This window comes from Natrix helvetica (genome assembly GCF_964273705.1).
Source record: "Natrix helvetica genome assembly, chromosome: 12".
NCBI classification, from domain to species: Eukaryota; Metazoa; Chordata; class Lepidosauria; order Squamata; family Natricidae; genus Natrix; species Natrix helvetica.
In genome coordinates, this window is record NC_138556.1 from 20,662,815 (window position 1) to 20,683,018 (window position 20,204).

The 20,204-nt window shown below is 54.5% G+C and overlaps 1 protein-coding gene across 1 annotated transcript in view; it reads left to right on the forward strand.

The window, feature by feature from the left end:
* The window catches only part of TLN2 (talin 2), a 40,172-nt gene extending 22,407 nt beyond the window's left edge, over positions 1-17,765 (forward strand). Inside the window, exons 35-56 of the mRNA XM_081964881.1 lie at positions 95-235; positions 346-527; positions 769-901; positions 1,746-1,847; positions 2,055-2,225; positions 3,692-3,838; positions 4,713-4,814; positions 5,128-5,247; positions 5,876-6,022; positions 6,117-6,283; positions 7,276-7,459; positions 7,997-8,122; positions 8,779-8,895; positions 9,297-9,482; positions 10,509-10,616; positions 10,829-10,934; positions 12,095-12,219; positions 13,468-13,593; positions 14,191-14,253; positions 14,458-14,640; positions 14,785-14,910; positions 15,182-17,765. Of these exons, the coding sequence (XP_081821007.1) occupies positions 95-235; positions 346-527; positions 769-901; positions 1,746-1,847; positions 2,055-2,225; positions 3,692-3,838; positions 4,713-4,814; positions 5,128-5,247; positions 5,876-6,022; positions 6,117-6,283; positions 7,276-7,459; positions 7,997-8,122; positions 8,779-8,895; positions 9,297-9,482; positions 10,509-10,616; positions 10,829-10,934; positions 12,095-12,219; positions 13,468-13,593; positions 14,191-14,253; positions 14,458-14,640; positions 14,785-14,910; positions 15,182-15,310 (2,991 nt within the window). The 3' untranslated portion in view covers positions 15,311-17,765. The remainder of the gene's footprint in view (positions 1-94; positions 236-345; positions 528-768; positions 902-1,745; positions 1,848-2,054; positions 2,226-3,691; positions 3,839-4,712; positions 4,815-5,127; positions 5,248-5,875; positions 6,023-6,116; positions 6,284-7,275; positions 7,460-7,996; positions 8,123-8,778; positions 8,896-9,296; positions 9,483-10,508; positions 10,617-10,828; positions 10,935-12,094; positions 12,220-13,467; positions 13,594-14,190; positions 14,254-14,457; positions 14,641-14,784; positions 14,911-15,181) is intronic.
* The last annotated feature ends 2,439 nt before the right edge of the window (positions 17,766-20,204 follow it).

Below are 20,204 nucleotides of genomic sequence, written 5' to 3' on the forward strand. Positions count from 1 at the left end.
GGTCTTCAACAATGAGTTAAAACAAGCCAGTTGTGATAAAAAGAGAAATCTCAAACAAATTGAGCTCTAAACCGCATCTGCTTCTCCTCTTCAGGCTCTGGATGGAGACTTCTCAGAAGAGAACCGGAGCAAGTGCCAGACTGCAGCTGCTCCCCTCATCGAAGCTGTGGAAAACCTGACCGCCTTCGCCTCCAACCCTGAGTTTGCCAGCATTCCTGCTCAGATCAGTGCTGAGGTGAGGGCCCCTCCGACATGGGGGCACCACCCCAGCCATGAATGCGAAGGCCTCCTTTGCAAGCCTAAACACCCGGGAAGGAGCTTGCTCATCAGGTCGCCTCTTTCCAGGGTTCTCGTGCACAGGAGCCCATCCTGGCTTCAGCTCGGACCATGCTGGAGAGCTCGTCTTTCTTGATCAAAACCGCTCGCTCCCTGGCCATCAACCCCAAGGACCCCAACACCTGGTCTGTCCTGGCTGGACATTCGCACACGGTCTCCGAGTCCATCAAGAGCCTCATCACTTCCATCAGGTGGAGCTCCCTCCCTCCCTCCCTCTCCTGCATGATTGGTTCTGTGTCGGCCCCGGCTGCTCTACGTGTCCGAAGGGCCCAGGGGCCCCAGTGGACGTGCAAAGGCAGTTCGGTGTGCAAAGCAGAAAGCCAGACAAGGTGGTAGGAGAGGAATCAAGAACGCGAAATCCTGAAAGCGACCGTTCCCACGCCGGGCATCTTCGCCACAGGCCCAGTTCAGTGATTCTGTTGTTTTCTGCAGGGACAAAGCTCCGGGTCAGCGGGAGTGCGACCACGCCATTGACGGCATTAACAAGTGCATCAGAGACATCGAGCAAGCCTCCCTCGCCGCCGTGAGTCAGAACCTGGCCACCAGGGATGACATTTCTGTGGAGGTAAGGGACACCAGGTCTCCTCCACCAAGGAAACGAATTCCCCACCAGGTGTGAGTGGGGGGGGGGCATCTCCCCTTCCAATGCAAATTGGAAGAGCCATCGACTGAACGGAGGAGGAGGAGGAGGAGGCAGCGCTGTGGTATAAACCAACTTTTTGGGTACCAGGGACCTGTTTCATGGAAGACAATTTTTCCATGGACTGAGGAGGGGGGACCAATGGGGAGGGGAGGGGCACATAACCTAGATCCTTTGCGTGCCCAGTTTTGCTTGCCCATTACTCACCTCCAGCTGAGCGGGCCGCTTCCTTACATGGAATGGGCCCCAACTATGTTTAGTAGAGAAGTAAAGAAGAATTTCCCCGGAAATTCACTACAGATGAGCAGAGTTGGCCCAGGTGAGGTACAGGAACGTTGGTGGATTGCAAATGGGGGAAGGAGGCTCCTTCAGGGCTCGGCTATGGGGTTCACCTTTTGCTTTTTGGTTTATACACACACACACACACACACACACACACACTCTATTGAAAAGACAGTGCCATGTCAGGATAACAATTACAAATAAAGCAAAGCCAAAGAAAAATCGATAATAAATCTTAATATTTTTAACAAGCTAATAACTATAACAATAATATATTTACAGTAATTATAATAATACAACCAATGGAAAAAAGAAGCAAGAGAAAATGAGCTTTAACTAAATTTCTACTTGCATGACGTTCACCTTTTGGTGAGCTGCCCAAGGAGTAGCTAGGAAGCCAGAATCTTCACCCACGGGGCTGTTTTTACCAGCTGTCTAATGGTTTGTGATGAGAAGAGGATGACCGTTGCCGTGGTCTGTCTCTCAGGCCTTGCAGGAGCAGCTGACCTCCGTGGTCCAGGAAATTGGCCATCTCATCGACCCCATTGCGACGGCAGCCCGAGGGGAGGCTGCTCAGCTGGGACACAAGGTAGGAGCTCAAGAGGTGGCCGGGGTCTGTTCTCGGGGTCCCCTGAACTGTAGAAATGGCAGAGTTTCTCAACCTTGGCAAGTTTAAGGTGGGTGGACTTCAACTCCCAGGATTCCCCATGCTTCAAAAGGGGTGGAGGAATCCTGGCACCCGTCTTAGAAAGGGCAGCCTAGCGCGTCTGACTCTGGGGTCTCCTGGCCTCCTCAGGTGACGCAACTCTCCAGCTACTTTGAACCTTTGGTTCTGGCGGCCGTTGGCGTCGTCTCCAAGCTGATGAGTCACCAGCAGCAAATGAACCTGCTGGATCAGACCAAGACCTTGGCGGAGTCGGCCCTCCAGATGCTCTACGCGGCCAAGGAAGGAGGGGGGAACCCAAAGGTGGGTTCTGTGGGTGGCGCTGGGGGGGATGGAGCAGGTACCGGAGGGGGGCAGATCCGTCCCAGCAGGGAAGTGGCCTGAGGGGGCCTCTTTGGCCGTGGCGGCTTCCCAGTGAAAGGTGAATCCTTCTCGGCTCCGCCAATGAAGCCTCGCAACCCTCCTTTGGGGAACACGGTGGAAGCCCCGCAGAGTGGGGGCCTCTGGAGGCGGCCGGGGGGGGGGGGGGTTGGCTTTGGAACGTGGCTCCTTAGAAGAAGAAGAAGAAGAAGAAGAAGCACTGCGGACATTTTAAAAATCAATGGGCAGATGAAGGAGATCAGTTCCGAGCAGCTGTTGTGTTTGCAGGAAGCTTTTAAAACAGAAAGAAACACTTCAAGCTTCAGGATAATCTGGGTGGCTTTTTTCCACTATTAGTCCTCAACTTATGGCTGTAGTGAGAGCTGCCCATCATGCCTGTAATGGTCGTAAGTCGAGGACTATCTTCTTCCTTTGCACAGTATCCTCAACCGACTCTTCACTTGCACACAGATTTGTGCAACGGAGAGCCCGTCGTTTTTCAGCCTTGCCAACCTGAAGATGGGGGGGCCTCCCCCTCCCCAAATTCCCAGCCAGCCTGGGCTAACTCAGGATAACGGGAGGTTCCACTTGACAAGGGGGGAGGGAGCCACTTTATTCCCCGAAACGGCTCTCATTTGTCAGAAGGAAATTTCAGCAAGGAAACATGAATTTGCATGTTTCAAGTCTAAAAATACGCTCCTTGGGAGCAATCTGGTTTCAGACGCCGGTAGGTACACGATGAGCGCTGTGGAGAATTCCTTCCCTGCCTCTCCGGCAAGGGCCTTTAATTAAAAACACAGCAATTCGGTAATCAACTCCGTCTGATTAGGCTCTTCCGTCAGGCACTCGGGCAGAAAGTCTTCTAACTGCTTCTTTTTTTAAAAAAAAAAGGATGCTCAGAATAAACTTTTGAGGATCGGATATTGGGAAGATATTGGGGGATTGAAAACTTTTTCAAGAACCGCTTTGGACTTGAATGTGGGGGTTGAAATTCCAAACGTCACAAAGAGTTTGACACGGTGGAAGCAGTGACCCCCAGAGAGGGGATGGCCTCCCCTTGCTGCTAGGATCCCCCCGATGTGGATTCCCACGTTGTGGAGAGGTTTAGAATGGATGATCTTGGTGGTCCCTTCTGATTCTAAGACCCTGTGACTAAATACTGGGGCCACTCTGGACAGCTGCAGGAAGCTTTTAATTCAGTGTGTACCTGCCCTCCTTTAGGGTGGCAGTGGCAGCAATCTGGAGAGGAGTCTTCTTCTTCCTTGCACCTTCCATGCTCTGCTTCTAGAGGGACACGAAGATCCGTCGGTGTCCCACATCTGTCCCACCGGAGGACGTGAGGGGGCTCCGTGCTCCTGGCTGCATTGGAAAGGAAGGAAAGGCTGATGGGTCTCCGTTCTCCCTCCCAGGCGTCCCACACGCATGATGCCATCCTGGAAGCAGCCCAGCTCATGAAGGAAGCCGTGGATGACATCATGGTGACCTTGAACGAGGCCGCCAGTGAAGTTGGCATGGTGGGGAACATGGTGGATTCCATCGCTGAAGCTATGAGTAAGGTTGGTGAAGGACTTCTCGATCCATTGCTGCTTCTCCTGAGGGGCCCACGCAGCTTTTTCAGGGGCATCCAAGGAGGCTCAGAGCAGGCTGACAGCTATCCAACTTCTTCGCTTCTTTCTCAAGTGTTCTAATAAGCATTTTTTCTCAGCGGTTTCCCTATTAATATGTTACTTGTTCAAATAGAGGAAGGGGCTTTGGGGAAAATGCATCCTTGCCTTGCCGTCCTTCTCCCAGGCAGGTGGAAATTAGTCTTCCAACTGGGTGGCTCTACCCAAAAAAATGAAGTTGCTTCAACTGTTTCTTGCATCTTGGTCATTCTCAGTTGGCTCTTCTAGGTGATGGGCAGTGATGTTGGACCTCAGCTCCCATCACCTGAAGCTGGTGGCTGGGCTGATTGCGAATTATGGGATGTGTAGTCCAGCAGCTCTGGAGTGCCCCAGGTTGAGGTCTTCTCCTCTCCCTCGCTGAGAATCTTCCCTCAAGTATTTTACCAATGGTTGGAGAGAGAGAGAAAGGAGTTTAGAAATGAAGAAAGCTAAAAAAAATAAGTAGAAAATACACTTAAATAAGATGAAAACTGTTAGCATGTGTATGATGAGAATAATGATGTTTAATGTTGATACGATATTATTACTAGAAAACATTAAGAAAGAAAATGGAGAGTTTTATGATGTTTAAATGCTCAATATATTATAATTCTACACGTAGGGAAATCATAATATGAATGTGAAAGATGTGGCAAAAGAGGAACCATGTTGCACAGAGATGTTTGTGCCCAGGCGACACACGGCATAAGGAAAGAGGGAAGGTTTATTTTTGTAACTAAAAAATAATGAAACTCTTAAAAAAATATTCCCCCTCTCTGCCACACAGCTGGACGAAGGGACCCTGTCCGATCCCAAAGGCTCCTTTGTCGACTACCAGACCACTGTTGTCAAATACTGCAGGGCCATCGCAGTCACAGCCCAAGAGATGGTGAGAGAAGGACCTGGGCCTCCCTGACCTCGCTTTTCATTGAAGGCAGACCCGTCCCTTTGCTCAATGTCCAGAAAGGGGGTCTTTTGCAAGGGACAAAGGAGGAACCTGGAGGGGCAGAACCAAACCTTCCACCTGCAAGAAAATCCCTCCATAAAACGGGTCAAAATACTGGAGGAGACCAGCAGAAAGGCAGGGGAGGCAGGGAAATTGGGGGCAGGGTCTTCCAGAGCTCCCATCGGGTCTTCCGGTTGGTGTTGCAAGGCAACGTGGTGGCAAACGAGGATGCTCATCCTTCTCTCCGTCCTTTCAGATGACCAAGGCGGTCACTAATCCAGAGGAACTGGGAGGACTGGCCTCACAGATGACCACCGACTACGGACACCTGGCTTCCCAGGGCCGGATGGCAGCAGCGACTGCGGAACCAGAGGAGGTCTGCCATCTTTGTCTCCCCTTAAGTACACCAGCCCCCCTCCCCCCGAGGGGCTGTGGGAAACAATACGGCCACCGTAGATCTGGGGGGCGGCTGCAGCGGTTGAAAGTGCTGCATCCCCCCCTAGACTGGGAAGCTCCCTTCAGAATGCAGAGAATAAAATCCCCCTTTCGGACTAAAAGCCAACCTTCCTTCTAATTTGGGGGGAAGAGAAAACTGAGCAAGATCAGAAACCTTTGGACTTTTCCCTTTCGTCCATTAGAGAAAGCTTTCCTTGAATGAGGCTTTTCCTTCTTCTCATCTACTTCCTCTCCGTTGTTCAGATAAGCTGTTAGTCCTGGCTTTAATTTGCTTTTTATTCTACAAGAGCCGCAGGCATCGTGATAACAGACAGTAATATAACGCTGGCTCTGTATTAAAGCAGACCAGAGGGGTGTTTTTTAGTATTCCTTAAGCTTGTATGAAGCAGCTGGAAGCCCATCTTCAGCCTGGGCCTTCCAGCACAGCGGCTGATCAGCTTTCCCTGCAGCCCTTCAGCTGCCTTCCCTCCCTCTCTGCTTGGGGGGACACCCACAGCATGAGCCTTTTCACCGGCTGTTCTTCCATCTGCCATCTTTGGGCTCCACAGATAGGGTTCCAGATCAGAACCCGGGTTCAAGAACTTGGACACAGCTGCATCTTCCTGGTCCAAAAAGCTGGGGCTCTGCAGATATATCCAACCGACGCCTACACTAAGCGGGAATTGATCGAATGCACCCGGACGGTCAGCGAAAAGGTGGGTGCTTCACCCGGTGGAACCTCTCCCGCCCTTGCCTCCCTTCCTTCGATGGGCCATCCCTGCAGCCACCTTGGTCCCTTCTCTTGGACAGGTGTCCCTGGTGTTGTCGGCTCTCCAGGCGGGGAACAAGGGCACCCAGGCGTGCATAACCGCTGCCAGCGCCGTCTCCGGCATCATCGCTGACCTGGATACCACCATCTTGTTTGCTGCGGCCGGGACGCTGAACGCCGAGAACAACGAATCCTTTGCCGATCACAGGTGAGGCTGAGTACGTAGTGAGGGAGGGTGGGGGGTTGGGTGTAGGTTTACTCTGAAATTGTTTGTGGGTTTGGAAAGAAGCGACAATGTAGAGGTTCATGAAGAAAGTGCACTCAGTCGTTGGTTTAATAGTAGTAGCAATACCACTTAGACTTATATACCTCTTCACAGTGCTTTACAGCCCTCTCTAAATGGTTTACACAATCAGCATATTTGCCCCCAACAATCTGGGTCCTCATTTTACCAACCTCGGAAGGACGGAAGGCTGCGTCAACCTGGAGCTGGTCAGGATCGAACTGTCGAACTGCTGGCATTCGGCAGAGTCAGCCTGCAGTACTGCATTCTAACCACTGTGCCCCCATTACTATTAGTAGCATTAATGTGATGTTATTCAAGACCCAAATTTCAAGTGAACTGCATTGTTGTATTCCAACTAGGATCCATTTGGACTGCAGAGAACTTGTGTCTTGAATCAGTAAACTCAGAAATAATTTTAATTTCTCATTTGGCCTAAATGAGACACCACCACCACCACCCTTTCGTCTTTAAACTGCAGGCAACTTGGTAAAGATAAATTCTTCGTCTGTAAAGATAAATCTTAAGAAAGACAAACTATCCCAGAACTCAGAACCCTGCACCTGGAGCTAAGAAATAAGATGTGGACCTGCCTCCACTCTTTAGAACTAATTTCAGAGTTAATTACAGTAACAGTTTTTGGAAATTCTGATTGTAGCTGAGCATAAATCAGAATAATTGATCTATTTTTAAAGTTCATATCAGCCACCCAATGTGATTAAAGCTAAAAGGGAGGTAGAACGCAAAAGGAGGATTCAAATGCGAGAGAGGCAATCAGTCGGAAATGCCCTCACGAAACCGGCATAAGCAGCTCCCACTTCTTTGCCCCCCCTTATGCCAAGGGAGGGGAGGGGCTGCCTGATTCGTGCCTGCTCCTACACTCACCCCACTGCCTTCCGCCCTCTTCCTTTTCCCAGGGAAAACATTCTGAAGACGGCAAAGGCTTTGGTTGAGGACACCAAGCTGCTGGTCTCCGGAGCTGCCTCCAGCCAGGAGAGGTTGGCCCAAGCAGCCCACTCTTCGGCCAGCACCATCACGCAACTGGCAGAGGTGGTGAAGCTGGGAGCAGCCAGCCTGGGCTCAGATGATCCTGAAACACAGGTGGGTATGGAGGGGCGTGATGGGATAGACCTACCCCAGGGTTGGAAAGGGGGGTTGGGTCACCCCCAAATGGCCCAGAACCTCTGGGCTTCCATTGGGCTTCTGAAGCCAAGCTGTGTGAACAGAGAGAAGTCCTCTGAGCCAGGGCAAGAGTCCAGAGATCGGGCCAGGAAGTCTGGGAGCCTGCAAGTAGCTAGTATTTGGGTTTTTTATATATATTTATTATATTTTATTATATTTATTTATTTATTTGATTCTTTTTTATTAGTTTTCTTGTTTGAAATGAGGTTTTTATATTCTGTAAGCTACCTTGAGTCGCCTTGTGCGAATAGGCGGCAATATAAATTCAATAAACAAACAAACAAGCAAACTTTTATCAGATTTATGTAGCTGCCCGTCTGACTAAAGATCTGGCTGTTGAAATGATCCCCACCTGCTCTCTAACGCTAGTTGACTTTATAAGCTGACATATCCTCCCACTGAAGGCCAGAAGGTGTGGAGAACGTCTAGAGCCGCTAACAGGCCCCGTTTTGACAGGTTGTGCTCATCAATGCCATTAAGGATGTGGCGAAGGCCTTGTCCGACCTCATCGGGGCCACCAAAGGAGCCGCCAGCAAGCCAGCCGACGACCCGTCCATGTACCAGCTCAAGGGGGCTGCCAAGGTCTGGGAAAAAATGTGCTTTCCTTGTCAAGCCTCAGCCAGGTTGCCCACAGGGGCCTGCCCTGCTGCCTCCTGCCCTGGCTTTCCCCCAAACTCCCACCGCTGGGAAATAATGGCCGGCAGCTGTTTCAGGCGCACGTGGTCGTCTTTCTCATCCCTGGAGCTGCCTTTCCCCCCAGGGGAGAATTGGGCTTTTGGCTTCTCTTGCAAACAACTGTGAGGTCTGCAGATGGCGCTCCGTCTGAGGGAAGTGCGCACTTCTGTTCAGGCTTCGTTCTTTCTTAAGCTCGTGAGGACATAAGACATGTGACACGTTTTATCCCAAGGCTTTTGTGAAACTTCTGCCAGGTTGCTCACTTCCCCCACCCTCGACCAGCCGGGGCCTCCTCTTGCAGCCTCCCAAGAGAGATGTTGGCTCAAGAGATCCCCGTTGTTGGGGGTCCAAATGTTGGTCCCGAGAGAGATTCCCTAGTGGCCCTTTTCTCCATCGGCCATCCCTCCCTCCTCCATAGTGGGGCTGGATTCCCCACATGGTTGCCCAAATCCTGTGGCTGAAGCTCTGCACCCGGGAAGGATCGGCCCTGCCTTGCAGAGGGCCTCCTTGGTGGCCAGGGAGACGCTGCTGCAACGCCTTCCTTCTTCCTTCCTTCCTCCCAGGTGATGGTGACCAACGTCACCTCCCTCTTGAAGACGGTGAAGGCAGTGGAGGACGAGGCCACCCGCGGAACGAGGGCGCTGGAGGCCACCATAGAGTACATCAAGCAGGAGCTCACGGTAGTCCCACTCCCAGGACCCGTCCCCTTGCAACGTTGCAAAAGGGAGATTGATGGGGGTGGGGAGGGCTCTGCTTTCCAGCTGAGCATCGGTTTCTGACCTTCCCTTCGAGGTTGGGGAGCAAAGCAACTTGGATACGATCCTGCCATTCCCGTGGCTTCTTGCTCACGGCCTTGGGGGAGCCTCAGCGTTGCTGCCCTTGTAGAGGAAGGGTCTCAGTTCTCCCCTGGGCTTGCTATCTTCAACGGGGATGGGCACTGTGGTCCTTGCACCAGGACCTCCCTTGGCCCCTTTTGCATTCAGCCTCCCCTCCCCCCTCCCTGGCTCCTTCCAGAGGTTTCCTCAGCATCATCCTTGACCTTCCTCCCCACCTCCCTCCCTCCCTCCCTCCCTCCCTCCAGGTGTTCCAGTCCAGGGGTGTTCCCGAGAAGACCTGCTCCCCCGAAGAATCCATCCGGATGACGAAAGGCATCACCATGGCAACGGCCAAAGCCGTGGCAGCCGGGAATTCCTGCCGGCAAGAGGACGTGATCGCCACGGCCAACCTCAGCCGCAAAGCTGTGGCCGACATGCTGGCCGCCTGCAAGGTAAACTCCCGGTTCAGGGCTCCCGGCTGGGCTGACTTTCAGAGATTATTTTCTCAAAGGGCGGATTTGCATGTGAAAAGTGTTTGTGGGTCTTGCGTGTTGCCTTGGGGGTCGGTTTGTCTTGTTCCCCCCCCCCCCCCGAGTGATTTTCTTTTGAAACGAACATGAGTGGCTTCGCAAAGGGGCTGGATCCGTTCCCAGAGACAGGCCTCTTTGGGGCTGGGGATGGGCAGAGGAGTTCGGGGCACAAGGCAGAAGCGGGGGGGGGGGGGGGATGCGCCATACCCCCCTGGACTCAGTTTAAGTGATGGCAGGAAAGAAATAGGGCTGCACAGTGATTCAGAGGCTGTGTGTGTGTGTGTGTGTGTGTGTGTGTGTGTGTGTGTGTGAGAGAGACAAATAGATTTGCTCACTGCTTGGAGCCGCAGAGCCCCAACAACTGATTCTGGGGGCATCCCAAGGACCAAAGGAGTTTTGTTTGAGGACGGGAATGGGGAGTGAAAGACACCCCCCCCCCTTGGAAGCAGCCCCAGCCCTGGGAAGGGTTGGTATCCCATCCTGGCCAAGAGACGGAGAGTGTGAGCTCAGACCGCAGGTCAAAAGTTACAGGCTGAACTTCCACTTCTGGTCAAGCTTTGTCCCTGGGGGGGGGGGGAATCTCCTCCCACGTGCCCAGAGCATCTCTGTCGCCTGAGGGTCTGGGGTCTCCCCCTGGGGGGAATGGGCACGTGGTTTGGTGTCTCAGAAGCCCAGCGCATTTCGGGTTCGGTTCTCAAAGCTGCTTGCAGGAAATGCCTGGGGAAGGGGCCGGGTGGGGGGCTGAAAGGGGAAGGCTCATTTCTTGGGGAGCGCTCATGCAGGATGGGAAAGCTCCCCCCCCCAATCAGTTGAGCAGGAGGGGCGAAGCATCGACTGCCCCAAAGGCTGTGCCAAGACCCAGCCTGGGCGGGCACCTTTTCGTGTGGCTCCCCCACCTCTCCCAGGAGCTTTGGCTCCCCCTGAAGGGCTCCATGTTCTGCCCCACAGCAAGCCTCCTCCCACCCGGATGTCAGCGAAGACGTGCGGCTGAGAGCACTACATTATGGGAGGGAGTGCACCTTGGCTTACCTGCAGCTCTTGCAACACGTCCTGATGGTAAAGAGAGCTTTGCCCCCCCCTCCTTTGCCCCTTCCTGACCAGGGTCACTGCTCTGCGTTGGCATCAGGGGGCATTTTGTGCCGGCTGCCCGATGCCTGGTTTGGGCCAGGCCAGATGAAGAGAAGGGGGACTTTGTAGGAAAAACAGGGAGATGCTGGGGAGACCCCCTTTTGAGAGCCCTCCTCCTCCCTCCCCTTCAACGCACGCAGATTCTCCAGAAGCCCAGTGCCGAGCTGAAGCACCCTCTGGCTGCCTTGTCCAAGGGGGTCGCGGGGGCCGTGACGGAGCTCATACAATCGGCCGAAGCCATGAAAGGTACGTTTTCTCCCCTGCGGAAATTACGCTGGGAGACGGAGGGCAATGCAAAAAATGCTGAGTCCTTGAGGAAGGGGCTCTGCTTCAGGAGTTGTAGGACTGTCCCGGGGGGGGGGGGGGGGGGCTCCCAACTCAGTCTTCAGTTTTTAAAAGCGGCATTAAAGTGGAGGCCAGAATTCAACGCCTGTTGCGTTGTCCACAGTATAATCAAATCAGTGGCACCGTTCGAAACTCAGGAGGGCTGGAACCACGTTGGCCTCCTGTGGAGATGGAAGGAAGGTGAGGGGGGTCCTTGCCTGGGCAGGGGCTGCCCCCCAAAGACGCCTCCTGTCCTTTATCCCCCTCCTGGCTGGGGACACGCATGGGGAAAACCCCAACCAAGGGCCTTGCATAGAAGTCAGCAGTCTTGGATCTAAATGGAGGAAAAGAATAATCATCTCCTCCTAGAAACTGCCTAAATTTATCTAGATTTAGAAGCTGAGCAGCATAAACCCTCTTCGGCCTTTGGAAGGAGACCGACAGAAAATCCCAGGGCTGCCGGTTTGTGTCGGCCTTACTAAGTGGACTAGATAGGAAACCCACCAGGTGAGCGAATGCTACTACCTGGGCGGAAGGTTTCATGAACAGAATCTTCCAACTGGCAGTCCGGTTCTTCTCCCTTCTCCTTGACAGCCCAGGAAACTAGGGAGGGTCTCTTCGGGGCTTCTTGCCCACCCACCACCCTGCTACAGGCTAAGCTGCCTTTTATCTGGCTGTCCCCTTGGCTGGTCTCATTGCCTTGGTCCCTCCCACGTCCGTCGCCCCTAGGTGGGGAAGCCCAAGAAGCCCGGTTGGGGCTGGGGGCAAATGGGTGGCATCCAGGGGTTGGGTTTGAGTGGAGGGTGTCTCCTGCCATTGCTTCTGTGCCACAACCTTCTCCGGTATCTCCTTGTGACCTGGTGTGGCATCTCTTCACTTGCAAAAGGCCAGTGGGCAGGCGTGGCTGCCCACAGAACTCCAGAGGTGCCAGGAACACAACGGATGAAATAAACAAGACCACGGAGGAGGAGATGTGAAGGCTGCACAAGCTGCACCTGTCTCCCAGCTGAGAAAATCAGATGATGGTTAGTTTAGTTGTGAAACAAGCTAGGATAACCTGTGTTGCTGTCTACCATCCCCAGGGACCGAATGGGTCAACCCCGAGGACCCCACTGTGATTGCCGAGACGGAATTACTCGGAGCGGCGGCTTCCATTGAAGCAGCTGCCAAAAAGCTGGAGCAGCTGAAACCCAGAGCCAAGCCCAAGGTGAGCAAGGGGGGGGGGGGGGCTGCAATCTGGAGACCCTCTTCTGGGGAAGTACCCCCCCCCCAGCAGATGCTCCCCTTTCTAAGGGTGGGGAGATGCAGGTGGTGCCCTTGGATGGTCTTGGCCAAATGGGGTTGAGAAATCAAGGACCCCCAAAGAGTTGCTTGGGGAAAACAAGAGAAGGGGCCTGGCCGGGTCTGTGCCAACTTGTCTGCAAGGGCTGAAGAAGAGGCTCGGCTGAGGGAGGGGGGCACCTGCCCCCACAAGAGAGGCCCACGGTGAGGAAACTCCAGCAGGACATGGTCTGTGGCTGCCATCTCGGGCCTCCCCATGCCATCGGCCAAAGCGGCTGCTTTCCCACGACCGGCCACATCAGAAGAGGCCACACACGAGTGGCTCCTGGCACAGCCCACACTCCTTTTCTCTCCTGTGTGGTCACCCTGTGAGGCTCTTTCGATTGGACTTTCCCGAGGTAGCTTGAGACGGAAGCCGGTGCTCTGCATTGGTCCGGAGGCTTCCAGTCGGTTGAGAGAGAGAGAAAGAAAGAGAGAGAGAGAGAGAGAGAGAGAGAGAGAGAGAATCTGGAGGGGAGCAAATCCTCCCTCCCCTTCTTGCCTGCAGCTCATCACGTGGGATAGGAAACCTTCCGTGTGCTTCCAGCCGAGAAGCTCTTGGGGGCAGCAGGAGACATCTCTTGCAACGGAGACCTTCCTTCCCTGAGGCTCCCCGGCCTGGGCTGGAGGGTGGGCAAGAGGGACCTCCCCCTCCCCCCCCAGCTTCCCCCATTGAGCAGGCCTCTCCTCCTCCTCCTCCTCCGCTTGACCCCTACCCAGGAGCCTTTTTTGTCCTGCAAGGCTCTGTGTGATATGTTTGATATATTAGGTTGTAATTTAGCCCAACTATATATCAAACATTCCTACGGTGTCTGGCTTTGTCTCCGGGGTTGGCGTTGTTTTCCATAGAAGACCCGGCAGGAGGCAATAACAAATTCCACTGAGGGGTTTTGGAGGAATTTTGGCAGATTCTTCTGGTGGTTTTTTTCCCCTCCCTCCCAGACTGGTGTAAAGGTTGCACAGGGGGGAGAGAGAGAGAGATGCAGCCAGGCCCTTGATTTAATGTTTCATCTATTGGCTTTGCCTTCTCTGCTGCTCCGTTCCAAGAGGCTGGATCTCCGCATGGGGGGATGATTTGCACGAGGTGGTCAGTTGTGGGAAGGGCCAGCCTGATGGGCGCCTTCTCTGATTGCAGCAGGCGGACGAGACCCTCGACTTTGAAGAACAGATTCTGGAAGCAGCCAAGTCCATCGCTGCCGCCACCAGCGCCCTGGTCAAGTCGGCCTCTGCTGCCCAGCGAGAGCTGGTCGCCCAAGGCAAGGTGGGTGTCCGAAACCCCCGCCTGTGGGAAGCTCCCTGAGTCCGTTCAGCCTCTCTGTCCGTCTGCCCCGCCTTCTGAGCCTTTCCTATTTTCTATCAAACCCTTTTCTGCCCCACAAATCCTGGCCACATAGATCTCTACATGGTAACCTTTCCCAGCTCTATGGATAAAATCCCCAGGGTGGCCTGGATGGCTTCCTGCACGGGGCTGGCCTGAATTTGCAGCTTCATGTGATCGGTGACCCCAAACCCCGAGCAAACCCAGGGAGCCAGGGAGAGAAAACGAAGGCCAGGGGTGGCTTTGAGGCTGCCGTCTCCTTGGGTTGGGCAGGGTCAAAGTGTGCCGTTGGATCCTCTCTGGAAGACAAAGGATTCCTCAGAGCAGCTTCTCAAGCTTGGAAACTTGAAGACAGGTGGACAGGTCAATTCCCAGAATGGGGAACACTGGAACGGTTGACTTCCACCCATCTTCAAGGAGCCAGCTTGGGAAATGCTGCTTTAGAAAGCAAAGGCAGAAGCAAAAAAGGCTTCCCGTTTTATTCCCCCAACAAGCCCCCTTGGAAGTCTTTTGAAGGGCTTTTTCCATTTGGGCTTCCAGGTGGGGGCCATTCCGGCCAACGCCGCCGATGATGGCCAGTGGTCTCAGGGACTGATCTCTGCGGTGAGTCTCTTCTGACACCTCCATCCATGTTTGAAGCTTTGAGGGTCTTCTTGGGGGGCTGGGGGTGGTTCCCCTCCTCCTCCCAGATTAAAGAAACCCTCCAGGAAGAGTTGAGGAAAGACTCCGGAGAGGGTGCCTGCCCTCCTGTGGCCGGCCCAGTTCCATGCTCAGCTGGGGCCTGCCCTCTTCGCATGCCCCCCACAGGCCCGGATGGTGGCAGCTGCAACCAGCAACCTCTGCGAGGCAGCCAACGCCTCGGTCCAAGGCCACGCCAGCGAGGAGAAGCTCATCTCCTCGGCCAAGCAAGTGGCCGCCTCCACGGCTCAGCTACTGGTGGCCTGCAAAGTGAAGGCTGACCAGGACTCCGAGGCCATGAGGAGGCTGCAGGTGAGCAGGCTCCACAGGCAGGGATGGGGGGCAGGCTTGAATCGGCCCCTTTCCTCACAGGCCAATGCACACAGCGCATAATTAAGGTTACGCACGGCCTGGGTATAGCACACTTTCCGTGCCGTGTCTGCTCTCCGTCCACAGGTGGCGGGTAATGCCGTGAAACGGGCATCGGACAACCTGGTCAGGGCAGCCCAGAAGGCGGCCTTTGGAAAGGCGGATGACGACGACGTGGTGGTGAAGACCAAGTTTGTGGGGGGCATCGCGCAGGTGAGCCTCTCTCTCCACGCAGCTGCTTCCCTGCCGCCCCCCATTTCTTATGGGTGGAGGCCGTAGGAGGAACGATGGCCTGGCTGGGCCCTGGGCAGGAGCTGGGCCTGGGAGACGACAGGGCAGCTTCAGAGGCTCCCTTGGGGTTTTCAGGCACCGCGTGACCTGGACGCCTCCACGGGAAAGCTCCTTCGCGGGGGGGGGGGGGAGGTTAAGTGGGTTTTTCCATCCCTTGGACTTCCGTAGCACCGTCCTTGCCTTCCTTCCCCAGATCATTGCAGCCCAGGAGGAGATGCTGAAGAAGGAACGGGAATTGGAGGAAGCCCGGAAAAAGCTGGCCCAGATCCGCCAGCAGCAGTATAAGTTCCTCCCGAGCGAACTGCGGGAAGAGGAAGGCTAAGTGCCCGCAGGGGTCTCGCTGGGAAGAAAGTGAGCTGAGCACGGGGTGGGGGTGGGGGGCGGGGGAGGAGCCTTGCTGCAGAGAGACACTGCCGAGCCCTTGCCAAAATCTGGGTTTGCTTCGGCCACAGCCTCTTGGCCAGCCCACCCCGTGGAACAGTGTTAGGGTACCCCTGTGGCCCCCACCCCTGTCCCCGGCCTTTGTTTCTTGCATCTCAGGAGAAAAAGAGCTTGTCTCTCACAAGCGGGGAGATCAAGTCAGTATTATAACATATCCTGAAGTCTCGAACTATTTATTATCCTCTCTGACCTGCCTGAAGGACTTGGGGCTCCTGTGGGGAAGCAGGCCGGAGGCGTCTTTGACCTGGAGAAAAGCCCCCCCCCCCTGGAGCTTGGGGGCAGGGGGGGCCTCTGCCGGTGTTGGGAGACGGTTTCGCGAACGGAGGAGCCCTTCGCAAGGAGCCCTTTGCACTAAAAGTCCTCCATTCAGCACATTGTGGGCAGCGGCCCCACCTGCACCCCCCCCCAGGGTTGGACTCATCCTGCTTTCCGAGGGATGCCCGTTCGCCCGTCTTCCTCCGGAGCAGAGGGAGGGCACCAAACACAACGTCTCAGCATTAAACACAACCGTTTTCCTCTCTCGTTTTTGTGGAGGCTTTGTTTTGTGGGATGACTGACCTGGCCCCTCTCTCGATATTTCACCGCTGGGGACATGGACGGGCCCAGGAGATGGATGTGGGCCTGGGACGGCACCGCATTGTGTCCATTAAAGCTGCTCTAGGATTGTGAGTTCAAACTGGAGGAACCCCTGAGGACTAGTAACGTCCATATGGGTCTCTTCCGCCCCCCCGCCCCCTGCAAGTTTTGCTAAGGGTGCCAGACGCCGGTATTAGGAATTGCAAAGACCCCCTCTACATATTTAAGACCTAAACAATAACGCCAGGCTGTATTTTCCCAGTTGGTGATGAGTGAACCATTCGCTCCTCAACTCCAGCTTTTGAGACAAAAAGCCTCCCTCTGAGGGAGAGGCTGCAGTTTCAAAGATGCTGCAATTATTTTTCCTTTAATGTGACATAAAATCTTATTCAGCAAGATGACTGAAAGGAGGGCAATTCCTTCGTATGTTCTGGCTGAGCCCCCTCAGTCACCCAAACGGCTGGGCGTCCAGAAGAGGGGCTGCAATTCGTCTCGGGGGGGGGGGAAGCTTTCTCAAACCATCCTGAATGCCTTGAAGCTTCCTTAAGCATCGTTGCCCACCTGGTAACCAGCCGCTCAGCTCCAGTCATGGGGAAGCCCTAAATGGGACTCGGGCAAAGTCTTCCAGCCTCAGTCTGGCCGAGGGAGTGGGCAAAATGCTCAGGCTGGGCGCTGGAGACTCTCAGCCGGGGATCTTTTGGGTGGGAGGCACCTGCATGCCAAGCCATAGAAGCCGGGGTAAAATCTGCTTATGGACTCTGTACTCCAGCCTATTTATGGTCCATGTGGATAGAAGGTCCGACCACCATGAAATGTGCCACCAACCAACTCAAAGTAGCCACGCCCGGTTTCTGCCCCGCAAGAACCCCTCCCCCCCACTTCCTGCAGGGAGGAATGTCCTTGTTTCGTAAGGGTCCCCATGATTGGCGGCTCCCAATCATGCCACCTGATCACGGGAAACGGATCGCCGGATGGAAAACCCTTTGAAAGAATCTCATGTAGTTTTGGGAAAGGATGCTTCTCTCCATCGAGAACGTTTGAAGGACCGGCTTTTCTGGACAGATCTTGCTTGTGTTCAGCTTTTGTCCATTTCCCACCCCACCCCCATTGTAAAAGTTACACCGAACGTTCTCCTGACCTTGTGCAGGAAATGTGCAGAAAACGGGGTGTGAGGCTTGGGGCCCAGAGGCAGAGAGGCCAAGCAAGGGAACCAGCGACCCAAGGCTGGAGCGAGAGAATTTCCAGGTGGGGCACATTCTGGATGCCGGCGATGTTTCCTCGGGAATCCTCCAGCAAAAGAGCCAAGAGCTTTAAATTGTGGATGGGTTGAATCTCTGGTGCTTCAGTCAAAAAGGGAAACGGCCTTTGAGGAAGGAAACGCTCCCTAAGTTCTTTAATCAGCCCCCTGCTCTTGTCCACTAAAATCCCACCTTGGGGCTCGGCCCTTGGCTTCCTGAAGAAGACACCTGGTCAGCCGTGGTGGAGTGTGAATATGCCCCCCTTGGAAGCAAGAGGGGTGGAGGACTTGCCCATCAATCAACCCAGGAAGCTGTTGCAGGTTGCGTTGCTGGGCAGCCCTGGAGCACCTGAATGCAGCCGACGCTCCTTTCGTGACCCCCAGACTTCTGGGAGAGGGAGAAGAGGAAGATGGCCACTGTCCAAAATGGCTCTCTCTCTCTCTTGATGTTACACTGTATGTTTGCTCTTTATCGGGCCCACAAAGCTCTTTTGTATTTACCCTAAATAAAATTTTGAACCAAGTCGCTCCTCCTCTTCCTTCGTTGCTCTCATGAACCCACCAGCAATTCTGCCTGTTGCGTCTGATCTGGGGTTCTTTTAGAAAATGCTGGGCACCCTCCTTCAGTTGAGCACCTTGGGTCAAGGAACTTACCTTACACAGGAGGAGGAGGAGGAGGAGGGGAGGGTCCCCCTTGTGGAGAACCTTGACACTTGTTGCCTTTGTGTTCATTTGTGTAATGGTGCCGAGGGAAGCAGTGATCCCTGATCCTGGTCAGAGGCTTATTTGTGTCAAAGCGGCTTCCCCTTTTGGCTACTACAGGTGTTCCAATTTGAGCTGCCCTTGAAGGTTAGGTTATTTTGAAGCTAATTAGCAGATCCTTTATTAGGAGAAACGTAAATGCAGCATGTCTTGGGCAGAGTGAGAGCTGCGGAAGCCGGTGTGGACAAGGGAGAAGAGCCACCAATGAGCCCCAGGTTTGTTTATGCACGGCAGCATTGATGCCCTGAAGAGGCCAAATCTTTGCCCCAAAGAGTTTCCAGTCTCAAACTCTGGATCAGCGGAAGAGGAAAGAAAGCCAAGCGGGGTGAGCAGAGTAGAATAGAATATAGAATTCTTTATTGGCCGAGTGTGGTTGGACACACAAGGAGTTTGTCTCTGGTGCAGACGCTCTCGGGGAAGGACAAGGAAAACATTTCGGGGAATGGTCCAAATTCTGAGTTGCCCGTCTGATCCGTTCTTTTAAGCCCCTTCGGAGGAGGGAAAGGGGATATGCTGAAAACGAGGCACTGCATTCCCAGCATATTTGGTGAGGCAACTGCCCTGTGCAGGAAAACTAAGCAGCCTCAGTTGCCGGCCAGTCTTCCAAGCTCAGGAATTCAGAAATGCTCGGCGTTTTTGCGGCTGGCCGAGGGGCATTCCTGAGCCGAGTTGTCACCATCTGTGGTGCTCCAGGTTGGGCTGGTTTGAAAGAGGGAGGGGGAATCGCTTGTCTGGCACTTGCCATTTTCTCTCACAAGAGATTTGCCTGCCTCACTTCCCAGGTTCAGGGCCAAGGTCTTCTGGGTCGTGGGGCTGTTTTTTGTGCTGGCAGAAGGCAGCTGTCCGTCATCCTGCTTGTTCTCCATCCCGGAAGCATCACAGGAGCCAGATCAAAAGGGCCTCTGAAGGGTGGGGCGTTGCGTGTGTGTTGTGGGGGGCAGGGTTAACTGTCGGTCAGCAGCTGGTTCTGCCCAAGCAAAGAGGCCCGGGTGGACTGAGCAGGAGCGGGTTGCTTTGCCTTGGGCTGACCTGATGGCTGAACCAGCCGTTATGGCTTAGAGCTGTGATGACCAACCTATGGCATGCGTGACAGAGGTGACGCACACAGCCTTCTCTGGGCACATGTGCCGTCACCAATTGGTCTTCGCGGGCTGTTCCTGGGGCCAATTTCAGACTGTTTTGGGGGCGTTTTCAGGTCATTTGTGGGCCATTTTGGGGGTGTTTTCCAGGCCATTTCACTCCGTGCCAAAAAGGTTCACCATCACTGGCTTAGAGGAAGCGTGTTTCTCAACCCAGGCCGCTTTCAGGTGGGTGGATTCCGGCTGGCTGGGGATGCTGGGAGTTGGAGTCCACCTCTCTTACATTACCCAGGTTGAGAAACCCTGGCTTAGAGTTGCAACCTTTCCACATGGCGCCAGGTTTAGCATTAGGGGTTAGTTAGTGCTACCATTGCCTTCCCGAAGCAAATGCTGGGTGGGGATGATGGGATATGTAGTTGGGAGGGAGGGCAAGCCTGGGAGGGCTGCCCCAGGCAAGTGGCTTGAGCCCACTCGCATCTTCAGGGGAGGGAAAGGTTCTGGCTCCCCCCCCCCCCCGGCCCTCCAAGCGCTCCACTTTGTCCTCTGGAATCGAGAGTACAAAATGCTCTCACGTCATGCGCATAAATCAGCTGCTTCCCTCGGAGGAGAGCGCTCAGAGGGCCAGAGAAGGCTGGGTTTCCCCTGGGTTCCTTTTGAAAAGGGAAAATTATCCTCCCTTGACATAAAAGTGAATTATGGCTTTCTGTAGCCAGCCAGGGTCCTCCTGGTCCAGCATCTCGCAGGCCAGCCAGGAAGCCCCCCTCAGGGCCAGGGTGTGGGGCGCAGCCCTCTCCAGGGCTTGGCTGCCCCTGTAGCAGAAAGGGGGCAGGATCTGCTTCCTTCCTAAAAGCTGGGATAAGCCCCTGAAAAAGCTGCCTGGTCCAGGACGGTGGTTGGGGGGGCAGGATCTCTCAGTTCAGTTTCCAAATATGGCTTCTCTCTTAAAAGATGGAAAGGCCTCTCAGAGCCCCCTCCTCAAGCTCTCCTGGGCTTGGGCATCTGTAGCCAAGGAGTTGGCAATGCCCAGGGTTTGCCCTCTCCAACTGCCACCTTCCAGGAACTCCCCCCCCCCGCCTGGGTGCCTCTCTTGGGGGGTGGAGGGGTTGTATTTACTGAATGCA